We start from the raw sequence: 21,362 nt of genomic DNA on the forward strand, positions 1-21,362 counted from the left end.
AGGGGCATAACCAGGAATGATGACCTAAATATTAGAAATCTTTCACTGCCTTAATATTCTACCTCTATATCTATAGATCTATCTCTAAATATAGAGATGAGTTTAAAGAATGTCAGATTCTCACATTCCAAGAATACACACTGAGAACAAGACCTCATAGAGTCAATGGTGCACTCAGCCCTGAGCAGACTTCTTTCAGTATTATCTCTAAATAAAATGGGAAGCATATTTTGGCTACAGTGTTTTCTAATCATTTTACTGCACGACTATCTGCTCTATTTGAGTTTGTCGTAGCAGTAATTAGCTGGAAAGAATATATTCATACGATATAGGGAAAAAAGTATAGTTAATATTTTAATATTATTTTGAACTTGTGAAATATCTAAGAAGTAGAGTTTATTATTGTATTGGGAAGGATTGAAACATACATGTTGCTTCAGTGTTTGGATGTAGGCATGCCTGATGTTCTTTATGGTAGTCATAACAACAACCAGCCACTTGAAAGGCAAAGTAGCTAAGCTTCAGTTAGCAATCATCATTATTGACGCCAGCTGCCAGCCAACTTTCTTCTTCTACAACTAATAGACTGGTTATAAATGATGGATGAAACTACAGTGTGGGCTTCAAAGCAGAAGCCTTCTTGTTAGAGTGCAAAATTGAAACCCTGTCTGATATATTGACCTTGATATTTAGCTACTTGCTGATCTATTGGTGTCTGCATTTATAACAAGCGATAAATGGGATTTTAAGTAAAAAAGAGAAGGGAGAAACAGCCTTCAACCATGTAATCTGGGCTGATATTACACATTTTGTCCACCAGGGGCACTCTGCAACTTGGCATCACACATGTTTGGAAACACACAAACAAGGATCCTAGCAGAGTCAGGGAGAACGTAAACAAGTACTCCACAACTTCTTGTGACAATAAAATACATTTATTCTGCACCCCCATATTTCTATTATTAACTAAAAAAAACCAATAAAAATACAAATAATTTCACATAAAAATATTTAGAATGTCTGTTTATGTTTTTGATCAGCTGAAAGATTTTTAAAGCACCAAATATCTGTATCATTTCATATATAAGACAACACATTTTATCGTTCTAAAATATAAGTGGTGATCTCAGTAAAATAATAAATGGCAACAGAACCTAAATAAATCCAAAAAAAAATGTAAGCAAGTTATTCATTTTTCTAATTTACACTAGTCTGTAGTTATTAAGCTACTGCATCTACTGCGGCTGTTTAAAGCTGTGCTCGTCTTTACACCTCCTCACACACCACATATCATATATGGAGTAGTGCTGACAAAAGACAGATGGAGCAAAATAATATTAATCTAGTCAATATTAATCAAATGTTCTCTAACCATGAGTGCAATAAAAGCAAATATTGCCTTGAACATAACGAAAGGGAGTGAAAGAGAGAGATAGAAGCGTCATCATCTGAGCTCTTCAGTTACGTCGGAATACTTAACCACAGTTTGCAAATAAATCAAAAACTACCGCAAAAATAAGAAGAAAAGCTCTCGGTATCGCAGGTTTGAAAAACCTCCAAGCTACTGAACCTTCAACATTACCTTCCTCCGTGGTATGTTAGCTCTCTTACTCCAACACACTTAAAGGCAGAGCAAGAAAGAACTGTATCAGTCGCACATATCGACCTGTCCCAGATACCCAGTGTTTTTAGTCAGGAGTGGAGCTGTACCAGTAGGCAGTAGGCCATATTATTAGTCAGATAATTCCAGGGTGGAGACATCCAGCTCAGTTGAACCATGGTGGGCTGTGATGCTGGGCCTCCACAGAGGGTAAAACTGCTATTGTACCAGGCTGTAATTATACTTTTAATGTTGTTTGGTTGGGAATTTTACATGGAAGTCTTACTGCATTGTTTTTGGAATCATCCTCATGTGCCCATTAGGGGAACTGCAATTTTTGACATTCGTGTGGCAGTTTTCAGCTCAGAGGTTGCCACTTTCTTTTCGTTCTTCTTGTTTTTTTGTAATTCTGATGTCTAACGACAGGCTGCACCAGTAGCTACCTTGCCCTCGTGTGATGCTTTCATAACATGAACTGACTCGTGAAGCTTGAAAAATTAAATTCAACTCTTAAATTCACTCTGCCCAAGCAGAGTGAAGCAACAGATCCACAATTCAATTTTCACAGTGCAGAGTAAATAGAAGTGAGAGCTTCAAAATCAAACCTCTGATTGACGTGTTTACTGACCTGATGATGAAATCACTAGAGTCGATGAGGCCACCGTAATGGGACCCCTTCAGGTTCCCGGAGTTCCCCACGACGGCGCAAGTCCTGCAGCGCTCGGGACCGGCGTCCATGTAAAGCACCTCATCGGGGATGACTTGGAACAGCTCCTCCACCACTTCGTTGAAGTTGGCCGGCTGCCTCTCTGACTGCAACCACTGGTGACAGAGCACATGCAGGCCTCAGAGACAGACACACAGCTCCAGGGCCACTTTAAGTAGAAGTGATTGAACAAGGGCAGTGGAGCTCAAGACACCGAGCACATTTCTGAAAGAACCTGAGGGGCGGCTTAGCTCCGTCTGCGGGGGCTCTTTTGGCCCTGCTTTCTTCTGGCAGCTTTGAACTCAGAGAGACAGCAAATAAGCGCAGGAATGTGCGTGTGCTGTCTGCTGAATGGATACAGGACATTCTACATCATTCTCAATTTTAAAGCATGGCTTTGGATACATGTGGTTCAAAAATTTTCATTCAGCCTTTTCTATCATATTTAAACAACTGGGCAATAAGGTTTTAGGTGGACAGCAGGCAAGTTTAGAATATGCAGCAATTGATGCAGGAATTACATTTAGCTGTGTAACATGTAAACTGTGACAGCTCCTTGGAGAAAAGCGCTCAGATGCACCTTATGGTCATGCCCTTACCTTGGAGCAGAGCAGGCCACACCATCTGGCCAGGCAACCGTTGATATGTGATGCTTGCCTCATCAAGCTTCCTGTGAGAAGCACTTTCTGGAATGAATAGTGACAGGAGGCAACCTTGCAGTAATTTGCCTATTCCTGCCTCTAATTGGACATGGTGTGAGGTGAATGTGGGAATACTGGATGCCTTCTACACAAAGGTAGGATAATTTCTGTGAATAGCTCTTTCTGATTTAGAGAGCTGCAGTTTAATGATGACATATAGAGAAAGTAAACTATATATTGGGCTGGTAGATAAGTACTTATGTAGATGGGGCAAGGGATCCATAAAACACTAAGCGCTATGGTATCCAGCGACCGTGGATTCCTTTTTATGTTTGCTGCGTTTTATGTTCCCCACACGCGACAGGCCAAATGTAGGGGCGTGACATCCATTAAGATTTTTTTCCGGTGGAGAGAAAATGGAGGTTGATATGGGAGAAATCTCAGTAAATAACAGTAAAAAAAAAACTGGATTTCCTGTCACTCTGCATCCAAGGGCTTCTACTCTCAGGGGGCCATTTAGTCAGTGATGCCCAGCAATCACACAGGTGACAAAATCCATCTTGGAAGAGGCAGAGATAACAATTCCTCTGCTGACTGCCATGTCAAGTCATGGTGCTCATGTCAAAACAAATACATTATGTTTAGTCTGACACTAGACAGTTGCCAGATGGAGACTTCAGTGACTTGAAAAGACTGGGATGCACTGAGTTTTCACTGTTACAGTAATAGTAAGATTAAACAGAGATTTTTATGCTTTGTCTCATTTCCTCTCATGCATATATGTTACAGCATTGGATGCTCATCTTAAGTGTGGCCGAGATTTCAAATGATGCGAGGTTGAGGTTGATTTTTTCAATTCTTATCTCCATATGATGTCAGTAGAAAAGGATTTACAAAAAATAGTAAAACATGTTCTGCTGTTTAGAGTAGGGCAGCCCATTCAGGGGAAAGTTGTCACGAAGCATTAGCCAAACCTTTTCTGAAAGAAATGAGGTCCCGCACCTCACACTTTTTGTCACTTGCAGTGATGAAAATGGTCCGATTATAATTTTGGTGAATATTAGTCAAGTTGGTGAACTTCAAATGTTTGTGATTTGGTAACAGAGCCATGCTAGATGGTTGCGTTCCTTGTGGTTTGTTATTACAAGGAAACAGACATACAGTGTTACCGATGTTTTTGTTAACTTTCTAGCAACAAGGTCACTAAAGTAAAGCTTTCTGAAAGCTCTTGTAAAAGTTTACTGCTAAACTAGTTTTATGACTGTTTAATTGCCTACAGCAGGGGTGTTAGACATAAGGCCCGGTGGCCAGAAACGGCCCGGTTTGAGCTCAAATCTGACCCACTGGATGGGTTTGGAAAATGTGAAATATTTTTTAATATGTTTTACAACTTTTACTGATAATTAAGTTATAACCTTTAATACCACACCAAAGTATTTACGTTACCGATAAACAATTTTGCTATTTTTTTTTAACTACTGACTATAAAAATTATTTTTTTTAAATGGGTATGGCTAAAAAAAGAAAAAAGGGGACTTTCTGTGAATTAGCAGAAACTGTTTCATATTTACCGGACAGTGAGAGCAATGAGCTACCAGAACTTTGCAATTTAAGTCCAAAGAGTCATGTAGGCAAATTTCCTTTCATTTACCTCAGCAACATTTCTTTATCATATAGAAAAACTGACATGTACTGTTAAAAAATTGTACTTCTTTTCCTTATAATAAGATATCTACATGTATATTTAACCTTCTTTACACTGACTTCACTGGTCCCGGTGTCCTGCCAAGGTAGGTATCCCCGACAAAATTTGATTCCCCTGCGTCGGGAGCATGCGTTGGGCTCTCCAAATCACAAACAAACAGGATCTCACATTCTTGATTTTTAGTTTCCAAACACTTCTTATAATAACTTATTACTCCTGAAACTTTGGTAGTTTTAGCTCTTTAAACAGTAAAGTTACAGGAGGATACAAATAATTATCAGGCAAAATGTCCTTGGTTTGTTGAAATAATCCCATTGAATACCACGTGAGAACAATAAATGTATGATTTTCTGTTGTAACGCTCAACAATGCAATGCAACAACACTCATTTTTCACTTTTTTACAAAACTAAAACATCACTACATTCACGTCTACTTGACTGTAATGGAGGCGGAGTAAACTGGATCCACCTCCCTGCTCAGCGAACACTCCCGACGCAGGGGAAACAAATTTTGTCGGGGACACCATCCTCGGTACAACATCGGCTCACTTAAGTGGCCCAACACTAAGGCCTACAATGTAACAGGAGTTTGACAACCCTGGCCTAAAGTGTGATGGAGACAGATTCCAGTGAGTGAACAGTTAAAGCATCTTTTACACTTTCAAGTCATGTATGGAAAATGTCTCTCGTTATCTACAGATTTTCTGGGAGAGAATTTCCATATTCTCCATCTCGCTTGTTAAATATGAACAAATTGTGCGTGGGAGTTTGCTTCACAACTTGATCCTGGTAAGGACTTGTTGGATTTGAAACAATCAATGTGGCAAAAACAAATGTGTCGTGGGAGCATTACAGCAGTGTGTGAACTCTGTTCTTTATTCATGATCTTTCCTTTTCAGCACCTCACCTTCTCTCGAATGCTGAATGTGCTTTTTTATTACCAATCTTGTGTAGAAACAGCATTGCAAATTCCCCTGAATCTTACCTGCCACCACTTAAAGGTCTCATCCGAGAGGGCACTGTTCTCTCTGGTCATCAGAGGGTGGATGGACTGATTAAAGCGTTCGGCGAACCACGGGTCATCCTCCAGCTCTGCTATGCACTGACGACAGGCACACAGCCCTTTGGAGAAGAAGTTGTCCGACAGGCGAAATGCATATTTAAAGAAGTAGAGTGAAGGGTCCCGCAAGGTATAGCTGAACAGGAAAGTTGTAAATGTAATCACACAAAAAAGGAGAGCAAAAGTCCTGATTTTCCTGACTTTGAGCAGAGGCATGTTGTCAATAGTCAAAATCCGCTTGTGGGAAACTCTGAGAGTGCAACAGAGAAAAGCAGCATCACGATAAATCTAGAGTCCAAAAGGTGTGAGAAAAAAGCAAGCCCATTGACCACATGGTACAGGTGACTCAGATGTGTCAAAACACGGTGTCAAAATGACTTACACTGGTGTGATTATTTTTCAGACAACTCGGGGCTTCAGTCAAAAACGTCCTTAATTAAATCCATCAATGTGACTTCTTTGCAGATTCCTTTCAAATCAAAGGAAGATAAATCTGCTGTGTGGTTCTTCCAGCCTGGTGGTCCCAGGTTTATGAGTGTAAATCCGATTTACTGACTGCTCTGATGTTGACTCTTTGAGGTCAGTGACTGTTGTGTCATCCATTGTTTAATAATCCACCTAGAAGGCAAATAAAAGGACATTGTGTAACATCGACTTCTTGAATTCCCCCAGCTCACTGACAAACCACTTAAGCGTAGGGTTAGATTGCATTTTATGCTAAGAAAGCCTAGAATCAGAGATTACAACATGTTACCCTTAAAATCAAGTTTTTTTTCACCATTCTGGCCTTAGAGTACCTGTATCATAGGCAGTGTTGGGTAAGTTACTTTAAATTAGTAACTTAGTTACATTACTAGTTACTTCTATCAAAAGTAACTCAGTTACTTCAAGTTACTCGTTACTTTCAGAGTAACTAGTTACTAGGGAGTTACTAGGGAAAGTAACTTTGGCTTTAAATGGTAAATGGCCTGCATTTGTATAGCGCTTTTCTAGTCCATAGGACCCCAAAGCGCTTTACACTACATTCAGTCATCCACCCATTCACACACACATCCACACACTAGCGATGGCAGCTACATTGTAGCCACAGCCACCCTGGGGCGCACTGACAGAGGCGAGGCTGCCGGACACTGGCGCCACCGGGCCCTCTGACCACCACCAGCAGGCAAACACGGGGTTAGTATCTTGCCCAAGGATATTTGGCACGCAGCCAGGAGGCAGCCTGGGATCGAACCTCTGATTAGTGGCTGACCTGCTCTGCCACCTGAGCTACAGCCACCTTTACTCAGAATTCTCTTGTTAATGTGTTGCTTCCGTAACTGGATACCCAGCAAGATTGCCAGTCTTCTAGCTTGCTTACTTGCCACAAGTGCACTGTGCCACCTACCAATAGAAAGGAAAAAATAATGTGCACATTTCCACGAGAGAAATCCCACACCTGATTCTATCCTAGCCTGCTTTTTACATCCAACACAAAAACTGCAGTCGTGGTGCTTTCGATTGTACTCAGAACTCGGAAATTCTGCCTTCTGAATAGGAAGATGTAGGTAACACCAGACTGAAGATGAGCTGCATACAGAGCTGGACTGGGACAAAAAAATCGTCCTGGGCATTTTGACTAGAGACCGGCCCACCATTATAGGAAAAATCATAAAGCCTTTGAATGAAAATAAACACTGTTGTGACAGTGATGTACACTGTTCTGATGGTATATATGTATCAATCTATCCATTGTTTGTTGCAAGACACAGATAATTATTTTTTTTAAAAGTGAGACATTTTAAATGAGAATAAGAAAGTATTTCCTTGTGCCCCCCTTTCCCTTTTAATGCCCTACATGGACCCCTGGCAACACTTTGCTGCACAATTACCAGCTGTCAGCTACTTAGAAAAGGATCCTGGTGTTATTTGTCTCTCAGAAACAGTTCATAACTTCCCTTCAACTCATTCATGTCACCTAAAAGGTAAACCTGTTTCTCCATCACAGCTGTGATGATTCAGTAAGGACATCTCCTGGTTTCATCTTCATGTTTCCCTCTCATCACATAACCAAACCGATATCATGACCAGCAGGTTTACAGCTGTGGCTCCAGCCAACATCAGCTGATACTAGAAATTAATATTAAATAAATTCTAACAACAGCTGATCAAGCTTAAAAGTGCTGCTGTTGTTTACCGCGACAGCTGCTGGTTTCCTCTTTCTGGCGCAAAGTGGGCGATAAATAAACAAGAGAGAAAAGCCGATCAGCTGATCATTGATCAGTTTCATGATTGAAGTAGAAACAGGAGAGGGAGGGTGAGAGGATGAGAGAAGAAGAGGCAGCTGTGCAGCGTAAACACAGAATAACTCCAGCTTTGTGTCTTTTTCATTGTAGCTGAAGTCCGGGACAAACTGTGTTCATTTTCACCTCAATACGAAACGCATGATATTTTCTCGGATATCCATTTGTGTGTCAAATAGGAGAATTCCATACATAGGTTTACAGGCAAACCTAATACTAACCCTAATCCTAACCAGCTGCGGTCTCAAGGCTGGAGCCGAACAAAAACACCCTGATAACAACTGTGTTTAGACTGTTCGTTCCCATTCCATGCAAGGCCACCTGGGTTGGCTGGAAGACTGTTTACTTAGCCTAGCAGGGTGAAGGACACTGTCTCTGCCGAACTCTGGACACGCACACACATACATATACACTGATATGCACACACTCATCCCCCCCTCCCTTTCCAAACGCCTTCGACGCTTATTCCCTTCCGATGCTGACGGTGGATCAAGGAGACCAGCGCACAGGCTGCAGGCCCGGATATACTGTCTAAATCGCCTGTCTCTCACCCTTTACCCATCCCTGTTGCTTGTCATGTGTTTCTTTGGTGCATTAAGAGTTTTTTTCATGTGCTATGTGCAGAGGTGTTTTTTTCTGTTCTCAAACTGATCTCCCTGTTGGAGCTCAGTCTGGGGGGAGTTATTTTTTTCTCCTTATCTTTCCTCATGTAGTGCATTTTTCCATTGTTATACCTCTCTGACCTGTCTTCCCCATGTGATGTTTTGTGTAATGTATGTATGGTCAGAGGGTAAGATGGCGCCGCCATTGCGTGCAATAGGTCGGCAGGCTTATGAAATTTCCCCTTGTGGGACTAATAAAGGTATATCAAATCAAATCAAATCAAATCAAACACATTGCCAGAAAGCTGGTGGCTCAGTACACATCACAACACACATTCTTCAAAGCTGCCTTCTTGTAATTTCACAGCACTAACAGTTCCAAGAGGAGACTGTACTGCAGTACAATTTGCAAGACTGTGAAAAATGTTTTCTTTATTGTTCTGTTGTTGCCAAATTACACAGGATGCATCAAAGTCTTTTAGCTCTTAAAAAAGACCATCATCAAAAACCATAAATGTCTTCAGCAAAATCATATCAGCTTTTCTGGAATGAAACAGGAAACAACCGTAATCCCCTTTTTCATCCCCCCACCCCCCTCTGGCATACATAAAAAGACAGACTGAACATAGAAATCATTGACTAACTGGAGAATAACTACTTTTTGGTTGTAAAACTCCAGTACGAACAGTCACACTGCTGTTTTCATCCATGTTTCTTTGCAGACATTAGTATTGCAGTTTTGCACTTGCCATCAGCCTCATTAATTAGGAATATCAACAATGAACTAGCTAGCTACCTAGCAACCTGGCCGGTTGGCCAGTCAGCTGGTAAAACACGAGAAACACGAGACAGGAAAACCTGGAGTCTGCTAGTTAGCATCGGGGAAACATTTAGATAAAAAACAACTACCCTGCTACCTACAAAGGTGGGTTACCGACAGTAAGACCTGCTTGTCGGTACTACCATGCACTACCGGATACTACCATGCGAGTGGCAACATCAATGGTTAAAGCAGGATTAAAAATAATTCTTAGACTTCAAAATGCACAACCCAAAATCAGGGGCTACTGCCATCATTTATATACAGTCTTTGAGACCAGAGCATAGCTAGTTAGTTGGGATAAGCTGACAGATACCACTTTGGTGATATTTACTCATCTCAACAATCCCATTTTGATGTCAAAAAGGCATCAAGGTACAGATGCATGGGGACAAGTGTTCGGTTGGCCCTAGCTAATTGGATTTGGTGTTAAATCTTTTTTTTCTTTTATAATTAGACACATTCACATTCATTCGTCTAGGCAAAATAAGAATATTCCCTTCGGAGGGTAGATTTATGGTGAAACTTCACTTTTAAGGAGACAGCAGATCAGCACATCATTACATCATTGTTACAACATTAGTGGTTATTTGCTTCTCCAGCCAGTTTGGCCTCTTCCTTTAGCTCTGACCACACTTTCAGGTCATGAGTCCACTGTGCTTGTTGCAGCAGCTAACGTCTGGATTAACTTGCTTATTTTCATGAAAAGCAATAACATTTCTGGAACAAGATAAAAATTGAGATATTTGAGCAACAGGTTTGGTGAAAACCAAATGCAACACATCATACCAACTTTCAAGCACGGTGGTAGAGGCGTAATGATTTGGGCCTGTTTTGGAGCCACAGGAAGTGGGCAACTTGCTGTCATGGAGTTGACCAAGAACACCTCAGAATATCAAAGTATTCTAGAGTCAAATGTGAGGTTATCTGTCTGGCAGCTAAAGCTTGGCCAAAATTGCCTCATGCAATAAGACAATGATCCCAAGCACAGGAGCAAACAGAATGTCTGAAAACAGAATCCAGGTGTTAATCCAAGCAAACCTGATCAGGACCATTAGAAAGCCCTACATAACAAACATCTCAAAGAACTGAAGTAACGCAAAAAAGAGTGGGACAAAATTCCACAACAATTTGAAAGACTAATAAAGTCATGCAGAAAATTATTAACTTAGTGCTGCTGAAGGTTGTTTTACAAACTACTAAATCGTGTGTATTTGGTTTTTCACAGGACTGCTTAGAATCCCGTGAAATGTTCTGTTTTGCATGGCTGTATAATGTATGGTTTCAAAACTAGAGGTTGAACAGAATAAAAATCTAAAAGTCTTTTTTTTTTTTTTCAGAAGGGTCAGAAGGGCTTCCCACTGTCCACAGGCCTCTAGGCCAGGGGTCTCAAACTCCAGGCCTCAAGTGCTGGTGTCCTGCAGGTTTTAGATGTGTCCTTGTCCTCCAACACAGCTGATTCAAATGGCTAAATTACCTCCCCAACATGGCTTGAAGTTCTCCAGAGGCCAGTTTTAGATAACCACAGGATGATATCTAAAACCTGCAGGACACCGGCACTCGAGGCCTGGAGTTGCCTACCCCTGCTTTGGGCCAATATCCAGAATGCACACTGGATAATCCACAAATCCCAGCAAAATCAAGACCAAAAAACCCCCAAAAAGCAAACACAAAGAAGAATTTGACCACAGTAATTATTTAGAGAAACTGTGATATAATATGACAAGCCCTGTGTTAAAATTCAAATACATTTACAGCATGACATGTAGTGTCAGTGAAAGCGTACTCAAACTGCTCCATGAGGGGTGTCTGCTAAAGATAGTTAGGAAGCAATAGTAAAAACCACGTTCAACCTACTACGGAGCCTATAGAGTTATTCAGAAACACACTGCTGATAAAATTTCCAGAATATCATTAAGTATTTTTTGGAGCATGGCTTTTCTTGACGCACAAAGCAGGCAGACCTCCTGGGGTTTCATTTCCAACATGAAAAGGCCACCTTTGCCTTTATCCAGGGCCCGGGCTTCATTGTGATGTGCAGTGGTGTTCAGGATTCCACAAATACCTCTATATTTAGGTAACAGCAGATTCACACTGGTGATAAAATGCATTCATTGCAATGCAGGTCAAAAAAGACAAATGAACCCTAGAAAACATGCAACCTACCCTTTGCTCTTAACAATTTCAGAGCGAGCCTGTCATATAGAAGATCAGTGGGAAACTCCATTACAACGAGAGAAAGGCTGCAGGTCTTTCCTGATTAGAAATTGATCAGGTCATTCAAATTCCACCCTGGAGGGAAGCAAAGAGGATTGGGTTTAAGACTGCCTGAAAAAGACTACACAGCGACACAGCTTGCCTGTTGATTCCATTCTCGCTATCGGAGCAGGAAAACAAACTGTACAGGCATTTATCTGCTGCACTGACACAGACCAATGCACAGGCAGGCTTAGAAGTGATCCCGTCCGCTGTTTGAGAGTCAGTAACTCACGGCGCAGCACACATTTGCATAGAGCCCAAGGTTGGTTATTGTCAAAGGCAGCGAGTTTGACAAGGATACCTGGGGACACGTCTAATGGACATATCAATGAAGAGGCCTACTTCTATAAAACAAGCTGTTGACTCCACTCAGTTTGAAGCTCTTTGGCATTAAGGGTGCAGGTAGATGGGAGAGTGAGCGGAATTTATTCTCAAACAGGTGGCGCCTCCCCGCTTTTGACAACACACAGACTGTCATCTCGCTCCTCTGACCTTGTCCGACTGAAGGCTGGCAACCCTGCGTTGATCAAAGATTGCCAAGCTGAGACAGCAAAGCGTCTGTTCACACTTCACAGACTCCAGGGGGGTTTAGGGAGAGAGAGGGAGGGAGAACAAGATGGGGTGGCAAACAGTAAAGAGGGGAAAAAAAAGTGCACCACCCCCACCTAATCTTCAGTTCTGAGAAGTCATCAACTTTGCAGGGTGTAGTTACAGTAAAGTGTTTTCAGTTTGTGTTCTGTGGAAATTGTTTTTTCTCTCCGGCTTACCTCTGCCACAATTTTAGAAATCAAAATTCTGCAGTTTTTAAACTCCTTTGTATTATATAGTTGAGAAAGGTATCTGCTGAGCTGTGAACTTGCTGAGTTAAACCAAGCCTCTCAGTTGGAGTTAACTCTCAGAAGTGCTGCAACCACTGTTTCAATGTCATTTTTACATAAAAATAATAATATACTTGCAATGTGGCACACTGCCAGACTGAGTGAATGGGTAATCTTTTCATGTAGGATGGAAAAATCTCCCCCCTTGTGTTGCAGAACAAGAAAAGTCTTCATTCATGGGACACTTTATAAAACTAAATGCCTGATTGTGTCAAATATAAATAAGTAATCCTAATTTACAGCAACATTGTCTAGTCAACAAAACATCCATCCAGCCATCATTTTTCACAACATAAAATAATGTGCGTTTGATTGCACACGATCTGATATCCCTCTGTTGGTGTCGTTCCTGCATCATGTTGGTCCTGGATCAATATTGCATCTGACCAATCACATTGTCAGCTTTTAGTTAGCCAAGAGGTGACATAATGCTGTAAAATGCTGTCACAAGGAGACTAAAATGTGTAACCTAAATTTAATAACCTAAAAATCTTCAACCTTACCACTTGTTGTAGAATATTTTTGTATAAACAAAGGTATTCTTTCCCCTCCATGTCCCAAAGCTATAGCATCACAGTGATGTGTCTGGTAAGCTGCCATGCTGATCAAATACAAATTAACTCCTTACAGTTCCTGTTAGATCTATCATCACCCACTGATTTCTGGATTTTATGGCAAAAGGCATAGCGGGTCTTTGAAACCAGGAACTGCTAACTAGTGAAACCAGTGATCATTAAAGATATCAGTAATCATTCATCAATGTTACCCCAACTTTAAAAAAAATATAGTGATATCCAAGTCCCAGCCTGACTGCAAACTAAAAGTCAAACCCAAACCCACCTGATTCTAGTAATGCTTCAATATTAAAAATATCAGTTGTTTTAACTTAAATATGAAGTGATTAATTTAGACAATAGTGAGCGTCACACTTCAACGCCTTCCTCTGTGGTTTAGTTGGTTTCTTTTTGTTGCACCTTCTGTTTCAAGAATCAGTTTTTCTTATTTACCAGTCATTACTCTAGGTTATGTGTGGGTGGGGCAGTGTGTCACCGCCACTGCTGCAATTGTTGATCATCATGATTAGTGGACCAGGCTCCAGTAACTACCCTTTGTTTATAGAACGTTGGCATACACCCTTTGCCTCACAGTTCTCCCTCTAGCTCTCCTTACAAGTCGGCCACTTGTCCCTTTCGATTTGAAATACTGTCAGACTTTTAGTAGCTTAGAAACACATAGGAGTACAAGAGTGGCTCATTTTATAACACATTCTTTACCTGCTTAGTTAAGCTATGATAGCCCAGTATCATGTGGAAAAGCCCAATGTGGCAACACTGAAGCAGGGAAGATGTGTCCGCATCACAGGCTGTATATGAAAGACAGGCGTATTGTTTTGTGGATTTTAAAGCCTTGGTGTTGGCATTTTGGCGGCATTCTTCTTGCTATTTTGAAGCCAGAAATGACCAGTGTTGGTTTAGCTCTCCAGAGAGTAGAATGCTAGCTTATCAGCTCATGCTAGCAAACTTGGTTAGCAAGCTGCATTCTTAAACTGCAGTAGTGCGTCACATATATATGCAAATCTGTGCCAAGCTACCGAACCACATTTTCTTTGACTACCTGTAACATTAAATCAAATATCTCCATTAAATATGATTAAAATGATGCTACACTGAAATTCCCCTACTATACAACTGATAAGCTATTTTATAAGGCCATTGAAATAAACCAGCTCAATGCACGAGTTAATCTTTTGGAGGTATTTTATCTGTCATACTAGCTAACAAAGCTAGAAAATTCAGATAAGTAGCATATCTCACAATTTGATGGTTGTATAAATTAATAACAATACTCATCAATTTTCTTTCTGCATCCACTGTTACATTATATCATGTATTTTTGGAATTAGCACACATAGAGTTTTCACTTTAGAACCACAGCACCTTACCAAAGGATAGTAGGGAAACTTCTTTGCTGACCAACGCTAGACTCCCACTGTGTACCCAGAATGCCTTCTGTTCCAAATGAATGATGGGGCAGCATTTCTTCATGCAGGGCCGCAGCCGATCTCTACATGGCCAAAAGAAGAGCATTTATAACGTGAAGCCTTTACTCTCAACAACACGTACAGCCAGTGATGATACATAGTCCATGTCTGAAAAGGGCTTTAGAAACACTTATTGTACAAATATAGGAGCCTACAAGCTCAATTATTTAATAAAACAACATTATAACAAACCTAAGTGTAAGAAAACCTCTTTTATCATCAGCATTCAATATCCCAAAGTGCACCAGGCAGGATGAATAAGAAAAGCTGTTTAAAGCAACCAAGAAGAAATCCAGAGGGATTTTCTGTGAAATTTCTGCTTCATAACTAATAATACCTCTCAGTGAATAAAAAAATGAAACAGCTCCAGATTTTACATTTGATGGCATCACATCTATGAGTCTTCATGTTCTGGTCTCTGCCTTTGATGGAGAGTATTTCATTTTCACAGTTATTGACTTTCAGCTCAGTGCTCTATTTTAATAAAAGGGGGGTTATGGTTATGTTTCTTGCTCTAGCAGATAAAGAGGATTCCAGGGTCACTGAGGGATTGAACAGTGAGGGCAAAGTCTTTTGAGGTGATTTGAATAAGCTGAGAAATGTTTTTGAGGTCAGTTCACACATGTGAATGGAGCATGGGATCAGTTGGTAGATTAGTTCATTCAGCTGGACCTGGCTTATATAAAGGGGAAAAAAACATAACATATAACCTCCATCATTTTTAAATTCATCTTAACTGTATAACCAGTCCTTTAGATTGTCAGGTTTTGTTTTATTACTTTAAACACAGAATATGTGGATTGGAAAATACACAATATTCTACATACTGCACCTTTAGTAGCAGTTTCCATGACTCTGACAGGGCTGCAAATGACACCCTTTTAAATTTCAGTGGACCAAACAGGAAGTGGAAAGCGATCACATTTAAAACATGACTGTATCTAACGCCTGACATTTTGAAGGTGAGAATATTGTTTGCCCAACAGCAATATCTATTTTTAAACAGGAATGGTGTGTGTGTGTGTGCTCTTCTTGATGTGCTTACTTTTATTTTTTGAAGGCTAGTTGTTTTCAAACGCAATAATAGCTCAAAGAAAATATCTAGTCCCTGTACCAATGCCGGAATCTAACGAGCCTCCCAGGGTGATACATGTCCACTTTCTACGTTCATCTGCTAGGGAGAAAGTACTACGGGTGGCCAGAGAGAAGCGTGGAGTCGATTGGCAAGGCGCCAAGCTTTCCTTCTTTGAAGATGTTACAAGGGAGCTGGCGGAGAAGAGGAAGGCATTCAACCCGGTGAAGAAGCGTCTCCGAGAGCTACAAGTGAAGCATAGGCTGATATATCCTGCAACGCTCATTTTTACGTGGAACGGACAAAAGAAAGCATTCAAAGACGGAAAGGAGGCCGAGAAATTCCTGCAGGAGTTGACTTAGAGGAGTGCGGGACATGATGTAACAGATCGGAGAAGTGTATGTGAATTTTAAAATAAGGTAACAAATAAACAATGGGTACAACGGGGCTGCGGCGGCGGTGCTGCTGTCGGACGATTAGCGTGTCTCACGGACCAAGGACAGTTTAGTGTCTCAAGCTAAAGTTAGTTAGGCTTGGGTAGGAGGGGAGGGAGGGGGCGCTTAGCAACGTTGTTTTGGGTTGCTATGCAAAGAAGGGTGTTCGTTTTGTTCAGGTTTGTTGTTTTTTTTTTTAAAGACAGCTAGTTTGATAGGACCAGATGGGTTTTGTAATATTGAGTGCCTATGTATATATTTGTGTTGTAAAGCGCACAAGGCGTGCCTTACCCCATTTCTATTAGAAAGCGATGAGCAGGTATACTAAAATAATATCGTGGAACATAAATGGATGTGGGGACCCAATTAAAAGGAAGAAGGTTCTAACATACTTAAAAACTAAAAATACAGATATAGCGTTTATTCAGGAATCCCACATTGCTGGGGAAGAAGAGGCAAAAAAGTTTAAACGAGACTGGGTGGGCTCCGTTTTTCATAGTTCATATTCGAGTAAACAAAATGGTGTTTTGATCCTTATTAATAAAAAATTACGCTTCGTGTTGCTGAAAAAATATAATGATAAAGAAGGGCGCATTATATGCTTGGAAGCCTTAATTAATGGGGTTCGAACAGTTTTGTGTAATATTTATGCACCTAATAAAGAAGAGCCAGATTTTTTTCACAAAATTAACAAGATAATAGGGGATCATGAGGGGCAGGTAATATTGGCTGGAGATTTCAACCAGGTGATGGATGGGATAATTGATAAGAGCAAACCCAGGGGTAGGTCTACACCCAGGGACAGAGAGGCTGTTCATTTACTGACAGAGGATCTTTGCCTAGCAGACGTTTGGAGGTTAGTTAATCCCAGTTCAAGGGAATATACATTTTACTCCAATTGTCATAAAACATATTCAAGGATAGATTCCGCCTTAATATCAAAGTCTTTGGTCGATTCAGTTGTCGACTGTGAGATTGGTGCCATTGCCATTAGTGATCATGCCACAGTAGAGTTGCAAATTGATTTAAACACAGATAGAACAAAGAGGGGTCGCTGGAGGCTTAACACGATGTTGTTGCAGAACAAAAGTTTTAGTGAGGAGTTAACAAAGGATCTTAAAATTTTCTTCGAAATCAATATGGGTTCCACAGATAAAGTAGCCACAGTTTGGGAAGCATCTAAAGCATATATAAGAGGAAAGATAATTGCATATGCAACAAAAGTTAAGAAAAGTGATCTATATCGGGAAAAAACCTTAGATAAAGAAATACGAGAATTGGAGAAGGATTTAGCGAGACAATACTCAAATTATAAATACCAGACTATATGTAAATTAAAATACCAGCTGAATGACATTTATAACAAAAAGGCAGAATATGCCTTATTTAGGCTTAAAACAAAATTTTATGAAGGTGGCGAAAAGAATGGAGGACTATTGGCAAGGCAACTGAAGCAGCAAGATAATTTAAATAATATATCTATGATTAAGAAAGACGGCCAAGTGGTAACCTCATCAAAAGAAATAAATTCAATTTTCCAATCATTTTATCAAGATTTGTATACCTCTGCTGGTGCACTTAATGAGGGGGAGGTGAAGACATTTTTTTCAGGTCTACAATTACCTACTCTTTCTGGGGAACAGAAAACAAGACTGGATGAGCCTATAACTGAAGAAGAGGTCAGAGCTGTGATCTCATCAATGAAAAATGGGAAATCGCCAGGCTTGGATGGCTTCCCGATTGAGTATATATTGATATTTTAGCTCCAGTCTTGCATAAAGTTTACCTTGAGGCATTAGAAATAGGTTCCTTACCGAGTACATTTAATGAGGCACTAATCTCCCTTATTCCTAAAAAGGATAGGGATCTATCGGACCCATCAAATTACCGGCCAGTAAGCCTTTTGGGCGTCGATTGCAAAATTTTGACGAAGGTTTTGGCCTTCCGCCTGGATCAAATATTACCAGATATCATCAATGGTGATCAGGTTGGCTTTATTAAGAATAGGTCCTCAGGTGATAACATTAGAAGACTTCTTCATCTCATGCACAAAAGAAAATCTAGTCTAGCCCCGGTTGCGGCCTTCTCGCTGGATGCTGAGAAGGCTTTTGATCGGGTGGAATGGGGCTTCCTTATGACAACCCTTGCAAGGTTCGGGTTTGGGCCTGGATTTTGTAATTGGGTCAAAACTGTATATGCAAGTCCAAGGGCAGCAGTTTTGACAAATGGATTGGTGTCAGAGTTTTTCCATCTTACTCGCGGGACCCGGCAGGGGTGTTCTTTGTCCCCGCTGCTTTTCACAATATTTCTGGAACCACTGGCCCTGGCTATTCGAGCTAACAGGGATGTCAGAGGTGTTCATGCAGGGGGTATGGAGCACAAGTTATTTCTATATGCTGATGACATCTTAGCAGTATTAACGGATCCCATGCAGTCTCTACCAGCGCTACTCACATGTGTTGGGTCATTTTCAAGGTTGTCAGGTTAAAAGATAAACTGGTACAAATCGGAAGGCATGCCACTATCAGCATCATGTCATTCTAGATGCATTACTCCATTCAATTTTAAGTACTTACCTTCAGGTATGAAGTATTTAGGAATATTATTAAAACCCAAACTGGAGGATATTATGCTTTCAAATATGGAACCTCTCCTCCTAAAGATAAAAACAAATCTGGATAAATGGGGTAAATTGAATCTTACACTATGGGGTAAAATTAATATGATTAAAATGGTGGTGGCCCCACAGTTCAATTATGTTTCCATGATGTTACCTGTAAGAATTCCTTTACACATATTTAGTCAATTTGAGAAGTTAATTAAAGATTTTTTGTGGAATAACAAGAAGCCAAGAGTGAATATAAAGAAAATGTGGGCCTCTAAAGACATTGGGGGAATGGCCCTCCCAAATGTGAAGTTGTATAATTTAGCTTTTGAAATGTCAAGACTGGCCAAGCACTGGACAGGTTCGGACTCTGAGCTGAGCTGGATGAAGATCGAACAGGAACTAGTGAGCCCTTTTACACCCTTGGATGTTCTCTCACAGGGCTCAGCAATTAATGGACAAGACTTTCATAATAACCCAGTGCTTGTGTATTCTAAAGCTGTCTGGGTAGAGGTGCACAAGATGTGTGGAGCATCTCATTTAAGACAACCTTATGCCTCGCTATGGAACAACACTGCTGTACAGATTGGGCGAAAAACAGTGTTCTGGAAGGAATGGCTTGTCAAAGGCATACACAGGATAAGTGATCTTTACTCAGGGGGAGTGTTTGTGTCATTCGCTGAAATAACCCAAAAATATGGTTTGATAAGAGAAAATAATTTTTGGAAATATTTACAAATAAAGGATTGTATTACCAAAGGAAAATTTACTCAAAGCTCAAATATGGTGGTGGAGTTTTTAGAATTGTCCAGTACAGCACAGAGCAGCTGTTTTCTACAAACTGTTTAACAATCCAAAAAAAGAGATATGTGAAAACTTGAGGATTATATGGCAGAGGGATCTGAGTTGTGCAATTTCTAAAGAAGACTGGTGTAGAATTTTGTCATTCTCTGATAAATATATAAGAGAGGCCAGGGGTAAATTTACTCAGTATAAATTAATACACAGATGGTACTTCACTCCGTCCAAACTTTATAGAATGGGAATCAGTCCCAGTAATATATGCTGGAAATGTAGTTTAGATCCAGGGACATTCATGCATGCTATTTGGGAATGTGGGAAAGTCTATCCCTTTTGGCAAAAAGTATTGGACAAAATAGGAAGGTGGATTGGTTTGATGATACCCTTGTCACCAAGACTGTGCTTATTAGGGGATTGGTCGGTGTTACCTGGGGTTTCAAAATATGACTTTGTGGTTATAAAGGTGGGGGTGATCGCAGCGGCTCGAGTTATTCTCAGTGTATGGAAGGAACCATCTCCTCCAGAATATAATAGGTGGAAAGAAAATATGCTGAAAATGGTGTCGTATGAAAAATTCTTGGCTAGGATTAATGATGATAGGGAGGGTTTTGACAAATCATGGGGATGTGTTTTTGGCTGAGATGGTTGGAATTTATTTGGTCAGGGCAATTATCTTTAGTTAAATTTTATGCTTGCTGCATTGTATGTTTGTGTAGGCACTCAGTAATGGAATAACTTAAGAATTTGATTTTATTGTCCTTTTTTTTTTTTGCGGGTGTACCGATAGTTAGTAAGTATTGAAAATAGACCCAAAATACAAAGGTGAATTAACCATGGGATTGGAAGCTGTCTTTTCTTTTCTTTTTTTTTTTGTTTCTTTTCTGTTGTTGTTTTGTTTGTTGTTTTGTTTCTGTTTTCATGTTGTTAAATGTTAAAAACAAATAAAGACTTCAATTACAAAAAAAAAGAAGAAAATATCTAGTATGAAATTGTATTTCAGCATAAATACTAAAAGAACTTATACTAAATTTATTGTTTGTGAAAAAGTGAATATACTGTATTCTTCTACATTTAGTATTTCAACTACTTCACTGAGTGTCTTAGTAGTCTTTTAAATACTCACCAATAAAACATTTAATACACATTAAATAGCATAAACTAAACCATTGTTGGGCTCTAATTACTACCTGAGGCACAGATGAATAGATATATAGATAAATAGAACTGATTTAAAAGTTAAGTGCAGAAAGAAAATAGATGTAAACACTCAAAAACAAAAGCAGAGGACTATGTGAAAGGCATGACGTGCATTATGTGACAGCCAAAGGTAGGTGGCATCCTTGTAACTCTAGCACACTTCTTTGATGTTATACAGACATGTATAAATACGGGATGAATAATGGCAAACTAATATCTGAAACCTGCATTTTATGTATGCTATTTAGCCATTGACTTATGTTGGAAATGCTAGTTAGCCATGCTAATTAGCCACGTGGAGTTCAATGCCTGGTCGAAGCTAAATAGCTTGTGAGAATTTGCCAGCTGGAATTTACTAATACTTTTTTTGAAAAGAAAACTTCAAAGCATTTATAACACCAATGAAAGTTTTAAGACATATCCTTTTTCATTGTTTGGCAAATTAATACTGAACTGAAGACTGATGTTACGCTTCATTTTTAGTCAATATCAGCATGTTAGCTTAACACATACACTGGAAAAAGTCAAACAGGTAGCCTTAAAGTTTAATCCTTAACACTTTACATCTTCTTTATTTTATTCATACAAAAAAGAAGTACAAAATAAAAATATGTCCGTTTTCTTTAGCACCCACTTTGGTTTTCTTCACTTGTTATTC

The 21,362-nt window shown here is 39.9% G+C and overlaps 1 protein-coding gene across 5 annotated transcripts in view; it reads right to left on the reverse strand.

Moving 5' to 3' along the window:
* The window catches only part of LOC146362496 (CMP-N-acetylneuraminate-beta-galactosamide-alpha-2,3-sialyltransferase 1-like), a 104,398-nt gene that overhangs the window by 46,755 nt on the left and 36,281 nt on the right, over positions 1 to 21,362 (reverse strand). For 2 of the 5 annotated variants that reach the window (XM_084918611.1, XM_084918612.1), the window contains 3 exons: positions 14,497 to 14,618; positions 5,639 to 6,331; positions 2,229 to 2,422 (listed from right to left, as the gene is read on the reverse strand). In XM_084918611.1, the coding sequence (XP_084774737.1) occupies positions 2,229 to 2,422; positions 5,639 to 5,929 (485 nt within the window). In that variant the 5' untranslated portion in view covers positions 5,930 to 6,331; positions 14,497 to 14,618. Of the gene's footprint in view, positions 1 to 2,228; positions 2,423 to 5,638; positions 6,332 to 11,583; positions 11,710 to 14,496; positions 14,619 to 21,362 lie in introns of all 5 variants that reach the window. The other 3 variants (XM_084918610.1, XM_084918614.1, XM_084918613.1) reach the window with 2 other exon arrangements.

This window comes from Perissodus microlepis, chromosome 22, assembly GCF_051167445.1.
Source record: "Perissodus microlepis isolate ML-2025 ecotype Zambia chromosome 22, ASM5116744v1, whole genome shotgun sequence".
Taxonomy (NCBI): Eukaryota; Metazoa; Chordata; class Actinopteri; order Cichliformes; family Cichlidae; genus Perissodus; species Perissodus microlepis.